The sequence below is a fragment of the Oncorhynchus mykiss genome, chromosome 30 (genome assembly GCF_013265735.2).
Source record: "Oncorhynchus mykiss isolate Arlee chromosome 30, USDA_OmykA_1.1, whole genome shotgun sequence".
Lineage (NCBI taxonomy): Eukaryota > Metazoa > Chordata > Actinopteri > Salmoniformes > Salmonidae > Oncorhynchus > Oncorhynchus mykiss.
Window position 1 is genome coordinate 7,258,250 of NC_050570.1, and position 19,881 is coordinate 7,278,130.

Sequence of the window (19,881 nt, forward strand, 5' to 3'; positions counted from 1 at the left end):
TATATATCCTGCCAGCCTTCAGCCATGCATTAGAGACATACTGTACTAACCCAAAGCCGCAGCAAGGCCGTAGAAAATCCAAACTAGCAGAAACATCATTGAAAATCACTAGATAAGAAGATAATGGAGGTGCAGGTTTTGATAGCCAGATAATGTTATGAAAGAAGAGTGGAAAGTAGCAGGTGGGTAGAATGTCTTTAGGATAACCTTTACCAGCTGTAACCTTTACCAACTGTAACCTTTACCAGCTGTAACCTTTACCAGCTGTAACCTTTACCAACTGTAACCTTTACCAGCTGTAACCTTTACCAACTGTAACCTTTACCAGCTGTAACCTTTACCAGCTGTAACCTTTACCAGCTGTAATCTTTACCAACTGTAACCTTTACCAACTGTAACCTTTACCAACTGTAACCTTTACCAGATGTAACCTTTACTAGCTGTAACCTTTACCAACTGTAACCAACTGTAACCTTTACCAGCTGTAATGTTGGTTAAGGCATATTGAGCAGGGCTAGAGGCTCTACAGTGAAATAAGTGAAATAAGACAGTAATCACTAACCAGGACAGTAATGGGCGAGGCATATTGATATTAGAGAGAGGCATGCGTAGCCAAGTGAACATATGAACATATGGGTCCAGTGAGTGGTTGGGCTGACTGGGGACACGGCGATTCAGACAGTTAGCAGGCCGATGCTAACAAGCTAACAGTTAGTAGGCCGGGGCTAAACAAGCTAACAGTTAGCAGACCGGGGCTGGCAAGCTAGCAGTTAGGCAGCAAGCAAGCAGTTGGCAGACCGGGGCAGGCAAGCTAGCAGTTAGCAGACCGGGGAAAGCAAGCTAGCAGTTAACAGACCGGGGCTAGCAAGTTAGCCTTTGGGGGTAAGTCTGTTTTTGCCTCTTCGTGCGGTGACATCGATAGACCAGTCGTGGAATTAGTAGGGTTCCAAATAGCTCTAGGTAGCTAGTAGGCCGCGGTTAGCAGAATGGACCTTCAGCGGACCTCGCGCCTGAGGGGCCTGTTGGAATCCTCGGCCAGATTCTGTCGGTATTCCAGTCGTAGAGGATCAGCGTGGTTCCGTGCCCCATACCGGCAGTAGAAGGGGTCCGGATATTGTAGCCCAGGAGTGGGCTTTGGTGGTAGCACAGGAGCCCTGGCCGGGCTAGCTTCAGGCTAATTGGTGCTTGATGGAAACGCTAGCCAGGAGTAGTCACCCGAGATTGTGGTTAGCTAGTTGCGAAGATCCAGAGGAAAATGTTCAGAGTTTGCGGTAGGAATCCGGGGATATGGTGGGAAAAAAATAATAATAATAATAGGTCCGTTATGCTCTGGTTTGAGTCACGTTGTTCGAACTGGCGAGAGCTTTCCAAGCTAAAGGTTAGCTGATGACCGCTAGCAATGGTTTGCTGACTGATAGCTGGTAGTTAAGCTGGCTAGCTTCAGTGGTTCTCACAGCGGTGTCCAGATCTCAATACATATACTGTAACACCTCAACCCTGTTATCCATAGACAGACAGGCAATCATTTTCACACAAAAATACCTGTGTGAGTGTGCGTTCAAATCCAAGCCTCTGGCATACCCCCTCCTCCTACTTTTCCTGTCAGTCTTTCACTGTCCTATCAAATAAAAATGCAAAATCACTGCCCCACCTCTTAAAATAATAAACTAATACGGACAGCAACAGCCAAGTAGGGCAGGGCTCTATTCTTATTTTCTTATATTCTATTTTCTTATATTCTATTTTATTCTATTGTATTCTATTTTACTATATTCTATTCTATTTTATTCTATTACATTTTATTCTATTTTACTATATTCTATTTTATTCTATTCTATTTTATTATTTTCCATTTTAATATATTCTATTTTATTTTATTTTATTTTAATATATTCTATATGATTCTATTCCATTCTATTTTATTCTATTCTATTCCATTTTATTCTATTCTATTTTATTCTATTCTATTCCATTTTATTCTATTCTATTTTATTCTATTCCATTTTATTATATTCCTTTTTAATATATTCTATTTTAATATATTCCATTTTATTATATTCTATTTTAATATATTCCATTTTATTATATTCTATTCCATCCTAATAATGTTAAATGACAAAATAACAGTAATCAAACCAAGGGAATTCAATGCCAATCCAGTTTAAAGTGTTATTTGGAAACACCTTTGCTGAGAACTGAATGGGAACTACTCCCCCACACACAGGAGTAAGTAGATTAGGCCTACATTGAAGACACTAGTTGTTGGTACTATAGGAGGCTTTGGAAAGAGTGCCTGCTTGCAGGTCACAGGTCAATGCAGTCATGGAAGTGTCTGTAAGCTGGTCAGCCCTCAGAGCATCAGAACAACAGCAGGTGGCGACCGGCTAACAGGGCTAATGCTAATTAAGGTCAGGGTGCTTATGTCCCAAATGGAACCCTACTCCTTGAAGTGCACTACTTTTGACTAGAGCTCTATTGGCCCTGGTCAAAGGTAGTGCACTATAAAGACAACAGGGTGCCTTTTGGGATGCATTCACAGTCACAGACAAGGACACTTTCTTTTTTCTTTTCTGGGGGAGGGGAGGGAGGTAGGATAGGAAATGTGTCCCTTCGAGTAGTTACTTAGGACTCTTCCTGGTTTTATACACAAATGCTATTACTGAGACACTGTAGCACACGCTGTATTCAGTTGAGTAGCTGTAAGCGCCAGAGTTCAGTACTATATTTATTGTGTGTTTATTAGGATCTCCATTAGTATTTGCAGAAGCAGCAGCATCTAATCTTCTTGGGGTCCACACAAGAAAAAAAACACACGAATCATGACAAGTAACAGAAACACTGATACACTGAAGGACAGTTACCCAAATGAAAAAAATACAATGATACACAAAACAATGCAACTAAAAAAAATAATACAAACAATTCAACCTCAAAATAATGTGTGCGTTAGACTGTGTCTATGTTTGCGTCGCTTCACTGCTGTTCCGTAAGTTGTTTTTAAAAGACGTTTTTAAAGGTAATTTAGCTGTTTATTTGAGTAATTGAGGACGGAAAGTAGTTCCACACCACCATGGCTCTGTATAAAACTGTGCGTTGCTGCCGTGAATTCGTTTTGAACTTTGGGATTCTGAAGAGACCCCTGGTGGCATGTCTTGTGGGGTATGTATGGGTGTCTGAAGAGACCCCTGGTGGCATGTATTGCTGAGTATGTTTGGGTGTCTGAAGAGACCCCTGGTGGCATGTATTGCTGAGTATGTTTGGGTGTCTGAAGAGACCCCTGGTGGCATTTCTTGTGGGGTATGCATGGGTGTCTGAAGAGACCCCTGGTGGCATTTCTTGTGGGGTATGCATGGGTGTCTGAAGAGACCCCTGGTGGCATTTCTTGTGGGGTATGCATGGGTGTCTGAAGAGACCCCTGGTGGCATTTCTTGTGGGGTATGTATGGGTGTTTGAAGAGACCCCTGGTGACATTTCTTGTGGGGTATGTATGGGTGTCTGAAGAGACCCCTGGTGGCATGTCTTGTGGAGTATGTATGGGACTCTGAAGAGACCCCTGGTGGCATGTCTTGTGGAGTATGTAGGGGTGTCTGAAGAGACCCCTGGGGCATGTCTTGTGGGGTATGCATGGATGTGTGAGCTGAATGTTATTTTGATTTATGCAAACAATCTGGAATTTTCACCACAGTAATATTTCTCATAAAAAAAATAGAAGAGAAGCAGTTCATCTCTCATCAACCCTCAACCAGTAAAGACTGGCACGTTGTTGAGGATATTATGTCTGGATGTGCAACAGTCATACCCTTTATGTACAACTCCAGTTGAGGTTTAGGTCTTAGAGAATGTTTTGAACTAAATGCAATTGTTTAAGTTGTAGATGTATTTAAGACCCGTTTATTATTAATCAACCATTCTGGTACTGACTGTAACTCCTTATTTGGGTGCTGACATGTAGAGTGTGCAATCATCCGCATACATAGTCATTCTAGCTTCGTGTAAGACCAGTGGCAAATCATTTATAAAAATAGAGAAGAGTTAACGGACCAAGGCGTGTGCCCTGAGGGACACCTCACCAAAGAGTTTTAATTATAAACCAAGATAGGCCAGAGCCTGTCATTTCCAATGGGAGCAAATTAATCAGAGTGGGCAGAACAACCAAGGAGGTGGGCAGAGCCAAGCACGAGTGACTGAGATCTTATTGGCGCGTTCAAGCATTTATTTGCATATTTCCGTTAGGGAACGCCTGCTTTGTGACGTGCGAGTGTGCAATAATTGAAAATCGCCCTTGCACTCAATTATTTTTGACAATTTGACAATGGGTAAAGTCTGCAAAGCGCAATCCACTCAGTTTGTTACAGATTCTAGTTCTGGAAACGGAAAACTGTATGGAGATCAAATGTTTAATCTATGAGAAAATTAGCAGAATGTCAGCCAAAATCCATCTCGCTCCATCTTGTCCCACTGCTGGCCAGTGGGCTTCCTCTCATCACCATATTTGGTAGTAAGTGGAAACGCCAACTGGATGCTTCACATTTATACATCCGGTGAAATCTGTGACCGCACTGTACATATCTGATGTGAGAGAAGCTTCCACTGAAGAACACTCTGGGTTCTATTGGATAAATACATCTCCAACCATGTGATGGCAGGTGATCTAAAGCCATAACAAGTAACAACAACATCAAAGGCTGCACTGGAATCTAGCAATACAGCTCCAACTATCATCTTACTATTCTTTTAACCAATCATCAGTCATCTGAGTCAGTACAGTACAAGTTGATTGCCCTCCTCTATATGCATGCTGAAACTAAGTACGTAACGTGTTCTCTGAAAAAATAGCATTGTATTTGGTCAAACACAATCCTCTCCATCAGTTTACCAAGAGCAGGTAGCAAACTGATTGGACGCGCGGTTAGAGCCAGCAAAGTGTGTTTTACTATTAGGCAGTGGAATTACTTTAGCTTCCCTGCACGCCATGTAAGTGTGAGATGATACTAAGTATTTTTGTATGTTATTTTGAGTTGACTGTGTGGTGTCTCTTGTAACAATGGCCAGACCTTTGAGATTAGCATGATACAGTACCAATCAGCTCCAAGGAGACTAAGACTGGAGGCTGCATCTGTCTCTGTTTCTTCACGCCCCTCCCCACCACACTGTAGCTGCCCTAGCCTGGTCCCAGATCTGTTTGTGCTGTCTTAGCAACTGGTCAATGTCTATTCATGTATTAGCCCCTCCCGTGTTGGCAAGATAGCACAAATAGATTTGGGACCAGGCTACAGGCTACCAGACTACCCCTCATTCTGTAAATTATTTATAGTACACGAAGGTCTCCGACATGGCACATACAAATCACGTTGAACTAAATTGAAGGTATGTGTTGAAATGGGTTTCTATCCAAACCTTACAATAAACTAACTATGACTTGAATAGATTAACAGAGAGACCTAAAGTGTTTTGATCACATCTATTTTCTCTTGATACCTCAATCTCCCTAATAACCCTCTCCTCTCCTCTCCTCTCCTCTCCTCTCCTCTCCTCTCCTCTCCTCTCCTCTCCTCTCCTCTCCTCATGGGTCAGTTTTTTGTGATCAGCCTCCTACAGGACCTACAGCAGACAGACAGACAGACAGACAGACAGACAGACAGACAGACAGACAGACAGACAGACAGACAGACAGACAAGCAGGCAGACAGACAGACAGACAGACAGGCAGACAGACAGACAGACAGACAGGCAGACAGACAGACAGACAGAAAGAAAGGGCAGACAGACAGAAGGACAATCAGAAAGAAAGGGCAGGCAGGAATGCAGGCAGACAGACAGACGAGCAGACAGGCAGGCAGGGCAGGGCAGGCAAGCAAGCAGACAGACAGACACCCACAGACCTTTCGTATTACCATTGGGAGTCACAGATACAGTTTAGTGTGGATTACCTGGATTACTGCACGCCGACAGTCGCTCCATACGGACTGGAACCTGCTTCCTATGAACAATGGAACAGATGCCTTTACAAATGTGTTAAGGGTTACTCCTTTTGATTGGATCCTGTTCATATTACTTTTCTTTGCCTTTTCTTTTTGTCCTTTTTTTCCTATTTCAGTTTTTATTTTTATTTTCTTTTTTACATTGGAGTTCCAGCGACTTTTTATAAATTAACCCATTGGACACTGCGGGTTCTCCTGTTCTCGAAAAGGTAAGAATGGAATTATTGTTATTTATACAACGGGTGGGTCTAATCCTGCATGCTGATTGGTTAAATTCATCCTTATTTGAATATTTTGGTAACCCGTTGTATAAAAATCTATAATTCCTTAAATGCACCACAGTGACAGTGGACTGTTTATCTTGTCTTTTATAGTACATCCTGGCATGTCTTTTATTTTTTATTTTGGGGTATTTTACCCCTCCTTTTTCTCCCCAATTTCAATCTTATCTCATCGCTGCAACTCCCCAACGGGCTCGGGGGAGACAAAGGTGGAGTCATGTGTCCTCCAGAAACCTCGCTCCTTAACACCCGCCAGCTTAACACCAAATCCAGCCGCACCAATGTGTCGGAGGAAACACTGTTCAACTGGCGATCGAGGTCAGCCTGCAGGCACCTGGACCGCCACAAGGAGTCGCTAGATTATGATGAGCCAAGTAAAGCCTCCCAGGCCAAATCCTCCCCTAACCCGGATGACGCTGGCCCAATTGGGCATCATCCTATGGGACTCCAGGCCACGGCCGGTTGTGGCACAGCCCAGGATATAAAACCGTGTCTATAGTAATGCCTTGACCGCTGCGCCACTCGAGAGGCTAAATCCTGGTATTTCTTGATCACATATGAGCCTAGTGGTTAGGGGCGGCAGGGTAGCCTAGTGGTTAGAGCGTTGGACTAGTAACCGAAAGGTTGCAAGTTCAAACCCCTGAGCTGACAAGGTACAAATCTGTCGTTCTGCCCCTGAACAGGCAGTTAACCCACTGTTCATTGAAAATAAGAATTTGTTCTTAACTGACTTGCCTAGTAAAATAAAAAACATTAGAGCCCTTAGCAGAATCAACAGGTGGACTAAGAATCAGAATCAACTTGTTGAACTTGTTGAGGTATCCCGTATGGGGCAAAAAAACATTGTGTCAAATACACGTAGATACATTTCCATCTTTGCTCAAATGCAGATAATGCCCGAGAGTATTGCAGATAATGCCTGACAGTATTCCAGAAATGCAGGTAATGCCCGACAGTATTCCAGAAATGCATGGCTATAACATCTAGTCTACAGGATGGCCAAAGTGGTTCCTAAATGACTCTTATTTTCGATCAGGGGAGAATTTTTTGGGGGGGGCCACAAAGCCAAAACTTTGGCCGTGGTATAATTTTGATTGTGAAGGGTGAGTTAAAAAAAAGAAAGTTTTTTCAAAAGTGTAGGTCGACCTCTACTTCCAATGAGTGATAGTATACAGCCCAACAGTGGACGGTTACCAGTGGTATTGGTGCATTCGTAACCAAGTGGGAAGTGGGAATTCTCCATATGCCCCCCCCCCCCCCCCCCCCCCCCTCCCAACTGGTAATTACTAGTTAAATCAGCCATGTATCCTCACAAGGGGAATGGAGGCTTGTTGTGTGCAGCAGGGAGGGGCAAATTGAATGCAAGATTCACAACAACAAAATGAATGACATTGTTAATACATTTCTAGCCTGTCTAACAGGGTAAAATTGTTGATGTGTTATGCTCAACCCGCCCAGTTTTTACCCACAAAACACCAGAATTGACCATTAGATGTTCAATGTTTCTTTTGAAAGAAATATTGAACACAGATATATATATATATATATCTATAAAGTTTTACAGTATTAAAATAAGAGTTCAGTTCACGTAACAGGGTTGAATCACCAATCACATTAAAATACACAATAATCTACATAAATGACTTTGTCTAAGATACAAAATAACCAGGGCTTTACAATGATGGTGAAACTTCAGGAAATGTTTTTTTGGGGGGGTTTAGTGGGTTAAAATCTTCCTAGAAGTCACCTAGGGTACAAAGAAAATGGAAATCGTCAAAATGCAGAAATCGCTCTGCAAATTCATGGTTGCCAAAATTCTAATAGTATTCTAATATTCTAATTCTAATAGTATTCTAATATTCTAATTCTAATAGTATTCTAATATTCTAATTCTAATAGTATTCTAATATTCTAATTCTAATAGTATTCTAATATTCTAATTCTAATAATATTCTAATATTCTAATTCTAATAGTATTCTAATATTCTAATTCTAATAGTATTCTAATATTCTAATTCTAATAGTATTCTAATATTCTAATTCTAATAGTATTCTAATATTCTAATTCTAATAGTATTCTAATATTCTAATTCTAATAGTTTGCCAAATGTCACTATACCGTATGTGACAAAACAAGCAAGTGTAGAGAATCCTTGCACCATCTAAACCGCAATAAAATATATTTATTTTCAAAAACAAACAAAATATTGTATACTGAACAAAAAGGAAAATCAGTCCATATTCATTATGCCCTAATCTATAGATTTCACATGACTGGGCAGGGGCGCAGCCATGGCTGGGCCTGGGAGGGCAAAGGCCCACCCACAATCAGAATTAGATTTTCTATATTTTTTAATACAGACAGAAATACTCCTCAGTTTCATCAGCTGTCCAGGTCCCGTTCAATGGCAATTAAATAGTTTGTCTTGCCCATTCAACCTCTGGATGGCATACCATGTCTCAATGCTTAAAAATCATTATCCTGCCCTTTCCTGCAATCAAATGACCTAGTGGCCTCATGGGTGGAATGTTATTCATATTTTTCATAATTTCATAATTAATATTTTTAAAATGACATGGAAAATCCAGTGTTTCTATGTCAAAACAGTTTTGTTATATTTCAGTCTTCTGTGATGTATATAAAGTGTAATATTGGGATGCAAACTCAAAATGTAACACATTTCTCTATATCTGACTTGGTCCAGGTGTCTTCTCTTCTTTAAGCCCATATCCATGTGTGTGTGAGGTGTTTCCTTTTGTTCTTAAAATAGATTTGTTAAAGATTACCAGGAAACACTCTGTGTGATCCTGATTTAGCTCACTGCAGTAACAAGTTAACCCGTCTCCTCTTCCTTCATCTACACTAATTGAAGTGGATTTAACAAGTGACATCAATAAGGGATCACAGCTTTCACCTGAATTCACCTGGTCAGTCTGTGTCATTGAAAGAGCAGGTGTTCCTAATGTTTTGTCCACTCAGTGTATATATAAGTACTGAGGGGACTAATGTACACTCAGTGTATATATAAGTACTGAGGGGACTAATGTACACTCAGTGTATATATAAGTACTGAGGGGACTAATGTACACTCAGTGTATATATAAGTACTGAGGGGACTAATGTACACTCAGTGTATATATAAGTACTGAGGGGACTAATGTATACTCAGTGTATATATATATAAGTACTGAGGGGACTAATGTACACTCAGTGTATATATAAGTACTGAGGGGACTAATGTACACTCAGTGTATATATAAGTACTGAGAGAACTAATATACACTCAGTGTATATATAAGTACTAATGTACACTAATTTATTGTTGCAGATGCGATCACCATGGGGACAGGTAAAGTGTTTAAGATCATATGTGTTGACTACCACAACAACCTGCTGGTTTACATCATCGATCACTACTGGACTGGAGAGTGAAGACTGTCGTTGAAGAGGAGCCAAGAACTGACCAGATGGCGAGTCCATGTTTCTATTGTGTAAATATGTCATGTACAGCCTCCTCCCTCTGTCTGTTACTTTCTCATGCCTCCTCCCTCTTTCCATCTGTAGTCTACAGTACAGTTAACCTGTATGACTACAGTACAGTTAACCTGTATAACTACAGTACAGTTAACCTGTATGACTACAGTACAGTTAACCTGTATAACTACAGTACAGTTAACCTGTATGACTACAGTACAGTTAACCTGTATGACTACAGTACAGTTAACCTGTATTAACCTGTATAACTACAGTACAGTTAACCTGTATTAACCTGTATAACTACAGTACAGTTAACCTGTATTAACCTGTATGACTACAGTACAGTTAACCTGTATGACTACAGTACAGTTAACCTGTATAACTACAGTACAGTTAACCTGTATTAACCTGTATAACTACAGTACAGTTAACCTGTATTAACCTGTATGACTACAGTACAGTTAACCTGTATGACTACAGTACAGTTAACCTGTATGACTACAGTACAGTTAACCTGTATGACTACAGTACAGTTAACCTGTATGACTACAGTACAGTTAACCTGTATTAACCTATATGACTATAGTACAGTTAACCTGTATGACTACAGTACAGTTAACCTGTATGACTACAGTACAGTTAACCTGTATGACTACAGTACAGTTAACCTGTATGACTACAGTACAGTTAACCTGTATGACTACAGTACAGTTAACCTGTATTAACCTATATGACTATAGTACAGTTAACCTGTATAACTACAGTACAGTTAACCTGTATTAACCTGTATGACTACAGTACAGTTAACCTATATGACTACAGTACAGTTAACCTGTATAACTACAGTACAGTTAACCTGTATTAACCTGTATGACTACAGTACAGTTAACCTGTATAACTACAGTACAGTTAACCTGTATTAACCTGTATGACTACAGTACAGTTAACCTGTATTAACCTGTATGACTACAGTGCAGTTAACCTGTATTAACCTGTATGACTACAGTACAGTTAACCTGTATGACTACAGTACAGTTAACCTGTATGACTACAGTACAGTTAACCTGTATTAACCTGTATAACTACAGTACAGTTAACCTGTATTAACCTGTATGACTACAGTACAGTTAACCTGTATAACTGCAGTACAGTTAACCTGTATTAACCTATATGACTACAGTACAGTTAACCTGTATTAACCTGTATAACTACAGTACAGTTAACCTGTATTAACCTGGATGACTACAGTACAGTTAACCTGTATTAACCTGTATGACTACAGTACAGTTAACCTGTATGACTACAGTACAGTTAACCTGTATTAACCTATATGACTATAGTACAGTTAACCTGTATAACTACAGTACAGTTAACCTGTATTAACCTGTATGACTACAGTACAGTTAACCTGTATGACTACAGTACAGTTAACCTGTATGACTACAGTACAGTTAACCTGTATGACTACAGTACAGTTAACCTGTATTAACCTGTATGACTACAGTACAGTTAACCTGTATTAACCTGTATGACTACAGTACAGTTAACCTGTATGACTACAGTACAGTTAACCTGTATGACTACAGTACAGTTAACCTGTGTGACTACAGTACAGTTAACCTGTATTAACCTGTATAACTACAGTACAGTTAACCTGTATTAATCTGTATGACTACAGTACAGTTAACCTGTATGACTACAGTACAGTTAACCTGTGTGACTACAGTACAGTTAACCTGTATTAACCTGTATAACTACAGTACAGTTAACCTGTATTAATCTGTATAACTACAGTACAGTTAACCTGTATTAACCTGTATGACTACAGTACAGTTAACCTGTATTAACCTGTATGACTACAGTACAGTTAACCTGTATTAATCTGTATGACTACAGTACAGTTAACCTGTATGACTACAGTACAGTTAACCTGTATTAACCTGTATGACTACAGTACAGTTAACCTGTATGACTACAGTACAGTTAACCTGTATGACTACAGTACAGTTAACCTGTATTAACCTGTATGACTACAGTACAGTTAACCTGTATTAACCTGTATGACTACAGTACAGTTAACCTGTATGACTACAGTACAGTTAACCTGTATGACTACAGTACAGTTAACCTGTATAACTACAGTACAGTTAACCTGTATTAACCTATATGACTATAGTACAGTTAACCTGTATTAACCTGTATGACTATAGTACAGTTAACCTGTATGACTACAGTACAGTTAACCTGTATAACTACAGTACAGTTAACCTGTATAACTACAGTACAGTTAACCTGTATAACTACAGTACAGTTAACCTGTATAACTACAGTACAGTTAACCTGTATAACTACAGTACAGTTAACCTGTATAACTACAGTACAGTTAACCTGTATAACTACAGTACAGTTAACCTGTATGACTACAGTTCAGTTAACCTGTATGACTCAAAGCGTCCTTCCATTTTTGACCAACAACAGGACATTGAGTGTCAGCGCTGGACCAACAACCAATCCGATGAGTGCCACTGTACTGATAACCAATCAGAAGAGTGTGACTGGACGGACAACCAATCGGATGAAGTGGAGAGTTGGACCGAGGAGTTGGAGGAGTTCTTATGCGAAATCCATGTAAAAATGTTCATACAGTAGCTCACAATGGAGCTATATGGGTTGATGTACCGTAGCTCTCAATTATGCTATATGGGTTGATGTACCGTAGCTCTCAATGGAGCTATATGGGTTGATGTACCGTAGCTCTCAATGGTGCTATATGGGTTGATGTACCGTAGCTCTCAATGGAGCTATATGGGTTGATGTAGAGTAGCTGACAATGGTGCTATATGGGTTGATGTACCGTAGCTCTCAATGGTGCTATATGGGTTGATGTACAGTAGCTCACAATGGAGCTATATGGGTTGATGTACAGTAGCTCACAATGGAGCTATATGGGTTGATGTACAGTAGCTTTCAATGGTGCTATATGGGTTGTACAGTAGCTCACAATGGTGCAATATGGGTTGATGTACCGTAGCTCTCAATGGAGCTATATGGGTTGATGTACCGTAGCTCTCAATGGTGCTATATGGGTTTATGTACAGTAGCTCTCAATGGAGCTATATGGGTTGATGTACAGTAGCTCACAATGGAGCTATATGGGTTGATGTACCATAGCTCTCAATGGGTCCCATTATGTCTGGCGAAAACCAGCCATATGGGTTGATGTACAGTAGCTCACAATGGTTGATGTAGAGCCGTGAAAATGTATTTGTCCTATTTCTGATTTTCTCTATTTTTGTATATTTCTGACATTGTCAGATCTTCAACCAAAAACCTAATATCAGATAATTTATTTAAGGCAAGTCAGTTAAGAACAAATTCTTATTTTCAATGACGGCCTAGGAACAGTGGGTTAACTGCCTGTTCAGGTTGTCAGCTCGGGATATGAACTTGCAACCTTTCGGTTACTAGTCCAACGCTCTAACCACTAGGCTACCCTGCCGCCCCTGAGTTCACAAATAACTCCAAAAACATGTATACTTAGTTTAATTTTTTTTTGTAATTAACAAAGTTATACAACACCCAATTCCCCTGTGTGAGAACATTATAATGCCCCCTTACGCTCAGTAACTGGTTGTGCCACCTTTAGCTGCAATGACTGGTTTTCACCAGACATAATGGGACCCGTCTCATCCTTAAAGACTCCTGTTTTTCAAAAAGCACCTGGATGATCATCAAGACTCTTGGAAGAATGTTCTATGGACAGATGAGTCAAAAGTATAACGTAATGGACGACATGGGTCCCATTATGCCTGGTGAAAACCAAGCACTGCACAGTAAGATCCTCATTTTGTACATATTTTTTAATTTAACCTTTATTGAACTCGGCAAGTCAGATAAAGAACAAATTCTTATTTTCAATGATGACCTAGGAGCAGTGGGTTAACTGCCTTGTTCAGGGGGAGAATGACAAATTTTGACCTTGTCATCTTGTGGATTCGATCTTGCAACCTTCACGGTTACTAGTCCAACGCTCTAATCACTAGGCTACCTGCTGACCCTAACGGCACCTGCCGCCTCATACCAATGGTCAAGCATGGGGGTGGTAGTGTAAAGAATGAGTGTAAAGATGACACAGCTAGTTATTGAGTGTAAAGGGGCAATTACTTTTTTCACACAGGGAGAATTGGGTATTGTATAGCTTCATGAAATGAATGAAATAAGTATGTAATTGTTTTGTTATTTGTTCACTCTGGCTCCCTTTATATAATATTAGGTTTTGGTTGAAGATCTGATAACATTCAGTATCAGAAATATGTCAAGTAGAGAAGATTAGAAAGGAGGCAAGTCCCTTTTCACAGCACTGTATTCTGGTTTGTATACAACAGAGGTCCTCTTTCAAAACAAGTCCTAACACAAGCACCATTGGGCTATACAGTATGTAGCAGAGACCCAAAGCAACTTTGCTTGTACGTCTTTGGCTCTGAATGATTCTATCTATGTGTTGTGACTCTCAGTGTGTGGAGATTAGGAATGATTCCATCTATGTGTTGTGACTCTCAGTGTGTGGAGATTAGGAATGATTATATCTATGTGTTGTGACTCTCAGTGTGGGGAGATTAGGAATGATTCCATCTATGTGTTGTGACTCTCACTGTGTGGAGATTAGGAATGATTCACGGAGAGCAAGGCTAACATATAGCCCCTTGACTCTGTTAGCCAGCTGATCCTACAGTACAGCCCCTTGACTCTGTTAGCCAGCTGATCCTACAGTACAGCCCCTTGACTCTGTTAGCCAGCTGATCCTACAGTACAGCCCCTTGACTCTGTTAGCCAGCTGATCCTACAGTTCAGCCCCTTGACTCTGTTAGCCAGCTGATCCTACAGTACAGCCCCTTGACTCTGTTAGCCAGCTGATCCTACAGTACAGCCCCTTGACTCTGTTAGCCAGCTGATCCTACAGTACAGCCCCTTGACTGTTAGCCAGCTGATCCTACAGTACAGCCCCTTGACTCTGTTAGCCAGCTGATCCTACAGTACAGCCCCTTGACTCTGTTAGCCAGCTGATCCTACAGTACAGCCCCTTGACTCTGTTAGCCAGCTGATCCTACAGTACAGCCCCTTGACTGTTAGCCAGCTGATCCTACAGTACAGCCCCTTGACTCTGTTAGCCAGCTGATCCTACAGTACAGCCCCTTGACTCTGTTAGCCAGCTGATCCTACAGTACAGCCCCTTGACTCTGTTAGCCAGCTGATCCTACAGTACAGCCCCTTGACTCTGTTAGCCAGCTGATCCTACAGTACAGCCCCTGAGCTCTCCTCAGAGTACATGCATATTTTAAGTAATTTAGCAGGCCACTCACGATCAGTCCATTCAGCTAAAGTAGCAAAAATAACCACACATCAGAATCCTTACAAGCTAAATCTTCTTCGACATACGTACAAAATCAGCGTTAGTAACAGAAACACTAGTAGCCTGCTTCGTTGTTTTGTAGGTTTGTTAGGAGGCACTGACCCCGTGAAACATCTGATCAGAACTTCCCATGGACTGTAACGCATTAGTGGCATTTTGTGTACTCCCTGTTGTATTCTCTGTTGTTACTTCCTGTTGTATTCTCTGTTGTACTTCCTGTTGTATTCTCTGTTGTACTTCCTGTTGTACTCTCTGTTGTATGTTGTTCTCCCTGGTGTACTCCCTGTTGTATTCTCTGTTGTACTCCCTGTTATATTCTCTGTTGTACTTCCTGTTGTACTCTCTGTTGTATGTTGTTCTCCCTGGTGTACTCCCTGTTGTATTCTCTGTTGTACTCCCTGTTGTATTCTCTGTTGTACTTCCTGTTGTACTCTCTGTTGTACTCTCTGTTGTATGTTGTACTCCCTGTTGTACTCTCTGTTGTATATTGTGCTCTCTGGTGTACTCCCTGTTGTATTCTCTGTTGTACTCCCTGTTGTACTCTCTGTTGTATGTTGTGCTCCCTGGTGTACTCCCTGTTGTATTCTCTGTTGTACTCTCTGTTGTACTCTCTGTTGTACTCCCTGTTGTATTCTCTGTTGTACTCTCTGTTGTACTCCCTGTTGTATTTGAAGGTATTGTGTTCAGTGTAATATTCTATTTTACTCTCTGTCATGGCCATCTGGTTTTGTTCGTTAGGTGTGGTTGTGTGTGTGGTTGTGTGTCAATGCTGTGGTGTTAACTGGTTATTTTCTCTCTCTCTCTCTTTCTCTCTCTCTCTCTCTCTCTCTCTCTCTCTCTCTCTGGCTCTCTCTCTCGCTCTCGCTCTCCCCCCCCCCCCCCCCCCTCTCTCTCTCTCTCTCTCTGTGTTCTTTTTGAAGCTATTCTGTCTAGTACTGTTTAAGGTAGTTAACTAACAGGGTTTGTCTCTAAGGTACATGTGTTGTTGTCTCTCTCTGTAGGAGGGCTGTGCTACTGACCTCTACAGACATCCTCAGCTGGACATGGACATAGATTCGGTGAAGGCCATCTACGCTGACACGGCTGTCTCCGTCAGGTACGACAAGTTACATAGAAACCTTGGCATTGCTTCACTTACTGACAGAGATAGTAGGATGTGGTTTGAGTTAACGGGGGGGGGGGGGGGGGGGGGGGGGGGGTGACTAGAGTGTAAATGACTAGAGAGTAAAGGACTAGAGTGTAAATGACTCATGACCTTCTTCCTGTCTTCTTCTTCCTCCTCTCCAGAGAGCATGGGTCTATTGACGATGTGGACGTTGACATGCTAATCAATGTCAGCTTCCTGGATGTGAGTCGACTACACTACTCACCATAATCATGATATGCATCACATACAAGTATATATTTTAAGTTCTATATATAGATGTCCCTGGGGATCTTCCCATGTTGATGTCCCTGGGGATCTTCCCATGTTGATGTCCCTGGGGATCTTCCCATGTTGATGTCCCTGGGGATCTTCCCATGTTGATGTCCCTGGGGATCTTCCCATGTTGATGTCCCTGGGGATTTTCCCTTGTTGATGTCCCTGGGGATCTTCCCATGTTGATGTCCCTGGGGATCTTCCCATGTTGATGTCCCTGGGAATTTTCCCTTGTTGATGTCCCTGGGAATCTTCCCATGTTGATGTCCCTGGGGATCTTCCCATGTTGATGTCCCTGGGGATCTTTCCATGTTGATGTCCCTGGGGATTTTCCCTTGTTGACGTCCCTGGGGATCTTCCCATGTTGTTTAGGATATCCCTGGGGATCTTCCCATGTTGATGTCCCTGGGGATCTTCTCATGTTGTCTAGGATGTCCCTGAGGATCTTCCCATGTTGATGTCCCTGGGGATTTTCCCTTGTTGACGTCCCTGGGGATCTTCCCATGTTGATGTCCTTGGGGATCTTCCCATGTTGATGTCCCTGGGGATTTTCCCTTGTTGACGTCCCTGGGGATCTTCCCATGTTGTCTAGGATATCCCTGGGGATCTTCCCATGTTGATGTCCCTGGGGATCTTCCCTTGTTGATGTCCCTGGGGATCTTCCCATGTTGATGTCCCTGGGGATTTTCTCATGTTGTCTAGGATGTCCCTGAGGATCTTCCCATGTTGATGTCCCTGGGGATTTTCCCTTGTTGACGTCCCTGGGGATCTTCCCATGTTGTCTAGGATATCCCTGGGGATCTTCCCATGTCGATGTCCCTGGGGATCTTCCCTTGTTGATGTCCCTGGGGATCTTCCCATGTTGATGTCCCTGGGGATCTTCTCATGTTGTCTAGGATGTCCTTGAGGATCTTCCCATGTTGATGTCCCTGGGGATCTTCCCTTGTTGATGTCCCTGGGGATCTTCCCATGTTGATGTCCCTGGGGATCTTCCCATGTTGATGTCCCTGGGGATCTTCTCATGTTGATGTCCCTGGGGATCTTCCCTTGTTGATGTCCCTGGGGATCTTCCCTTATTGATGTCCCTGGGGATCTTCCCATGTCGATGTCCCTGGGGATCTTCCCGTGTTGTTGTCCCTGGGGATCTTCCCATGTCGATGTCCCTGGGGATCTTCCCATGTCGATGTCCCTGGGGATCTTCCCTTGTTGATGTCCCTGGGGATCTTCCCTTGTTGATGTCCCTGGGGATCTTCCCTTGTTGATGTCCCTGGGGATCTTCCCATGTCGATGTCCCTGGGGATCTTCCCATGTTGTCTAGGATGTCCCTGGGGATCTTCTCATGTTGATGTCCCTGGGGATCTTCCCTTGTTGATGTCCCTGGGGATCTTCCCATGTTGATGTCCCTGGGGATCTTCTCATGTTGTCCTAGGATGTCCCTGAGGATCTTCCCATGTTGATGTCCCTGGGGATCTTCCCTTGTTGATGTCCCTGGGGATCTTCCCATGTTGATGTCCCTGGGGATCTTCCCTTGTTGATGTCCCTGGGGATCTTCCCATGTCGATGTCCCTGGGGATCTTCCCATGTTGTCTAGGATGTCCCTGGGGATCTTCTCATGTTGATGTCCCTGGGGATCTTCCCTTGTTGATGTCCCTGGGGATCTTCCCATGTTGATGTCCCTGGGGATCTTCTCATGTTGTCTAGGATGTCCCTGAGGATCTTCCCATGTTGATGTCCCTGGGGATCTTCCCTTGTTGATGTCCCTGGGGATCTCCCCATGTTGATGTCCCTGGGGATCTTCCCATGTTGATGTCCCTGGGGATCTTCCCATGTTGATGTCCCTGGGGATCTTCTCATGTTGATGTCCCTGGGGATCTTCCCTTGTCGATGTCCCTGGGGATCTTCCCATGTCGATGTCCCTGGGGATCTTCCCATGTTGATGTCCCTGGGGATCTTCCCATGTCAATGTCCCTGGGGATCTTCCCATGTCGATGTCCCTGGGGATCTTCCCTTGTTGATGTCCCTGGGGATCTTCCCTTGTTGATGTCCCTGGGGATCTTCCCTTGTTGATGTCCCTGGGGATCTTCCCATGTCGATGTCCCTGGGGATCTTCCCATGTTGTCTAGGATGTCCCTGGGGATCTTCTCATGTTGATGTCCCTGGGGATCTTCTCATGTTGATGTCCCTGGGGATCTTCTCATGTTGTCTAGGATGTCCCTGGGGATCTTCCCATGTTGTCTAGGATGTCCCTGGGGATCTTTCCATGTTTCTGACACAGTTTCCTGTCTTGTCTCCAGGATGAAGTAGCCAGGGCCTGGAAGATCATCCCAACAGAGCCTATTATTGTCCGGCTGCGCTTCTCACTGTCCCAATACCTGAATGGACCAGCACCTTCTGTGGAGGTGTTCCAACCTTCTAACAGAGAAGGATTCAGCCTGGGACTACAGCTGCAGAAGTGAGCATCATAAGACTCCCTATAGACCTAGAGTTCTATTCTAGTCTAGTCTAGTCTAGTTTAGTCTAGTCTAGTCTAGATTAGTCTAGTCTAGATTAGTCTAGTCTAGATTAGTCTAGTTTAGTCTAGTCTAGTCTAGTTTAGATTAGAATAGTCTAGTCTAATTTAGTCTAGACTAGATTAGTCTAGTCTAGTTTAGATTAGTCTAGTCTAGTCTAGAGTAGTCTAGTCCAGTTTAGATTAGTCTAGTCTTGTTTAGATTAGTCTTGTCTAGTTTAGTTTAGTCTAGTCTAGATTAGTGTAGTCTAGACTAGATTAGTATAGTCTAGTTTAGTTTTAGTCTAGATTAGTCTAGTCTACGCTAGACTAGATTAGTCTATTCTAGATTAGATTAGATTAGTCTAGTCTAATTTAGTCTAGACTAGATTAGTCTAGTCTAGTTTAGATTAGTCTAGTCTAGTCTAGAGTAGTCTAGTCTAGTTTAGATTAGTCTAGTCTTGTTTAGATTAGTCTTATCTAGTTTAGTTTAGTCTAGTCTAGATTAGTCTAGATTAGATTAGTCTAGTCTAATTTTGTCTAGTTTAGATTAGTCTAGTCTAGTCTAGTCTAGAGATTTCAAATCGCACTCTGTACATAGGTTTTAATATTAAAACTACTAAGAATGTGAAAAGATACATCTGTGGAGGCAATGGAGTGGACAGAACAAAAAGCAAAGCAATGGACGTCAGTGATGACATCTCTCTCCTTCTTCCTCCTCCTCCTTCTCCTCTCTCTCTCTCTCTCTCCTTCTTCCTCCTCCTCCTTCTCCTCTCTCTCTCTCTCTCTCTCTCCTTCTTCCTCCTCCTCCTTCTCCTCTCTC

At 42.2% G+C, this 19,881-nt stretch overlaps 1 protein-coding gene across 2 annotated transcripts in view; it reads left to right on the plus strand.

The window, feature by feature from the left end:
• The first annotated feature begins 5,786 nt into the window (after nt 1-5,786).
• Nucleotides 5,787-19,881, plus strand: part of LOC110522715 (protein mono-ADP-ribosyltransferase PARP6) — a 28,146-nt gene continuing 14,051 nt past the window's right edge. For both annotated transcript variants that reach the window (XM_036969214.1, XM_036969213.1), the window contains exons 1-6: nt 5,787-6,190; nt 9,592-9,733; nt 12,219-12,368; nt 16,152-16,246; nt 16,438-16,498; nt 18,865-19,022. In XM_036969214.1, coding sequence (XP_036825109.1) covers nt 9,731-9,733; nt 12,219-12,368; nt 16,152-16,246; nt 16,438-16,498; nt 18,865-19,022 — 467 coding nt within the window. In that variant the 5' untranslated portion in view covers nt 5,787-6,190; nt 9,592-9,730. The remainder of the gene's footprint in view (nt 6,191-9,591; nt 9,734-12,218; nt 12,369-16,151; nt 16,247-16,437; nt 16,499-18,864; nt 19,023-19,881) is intronic.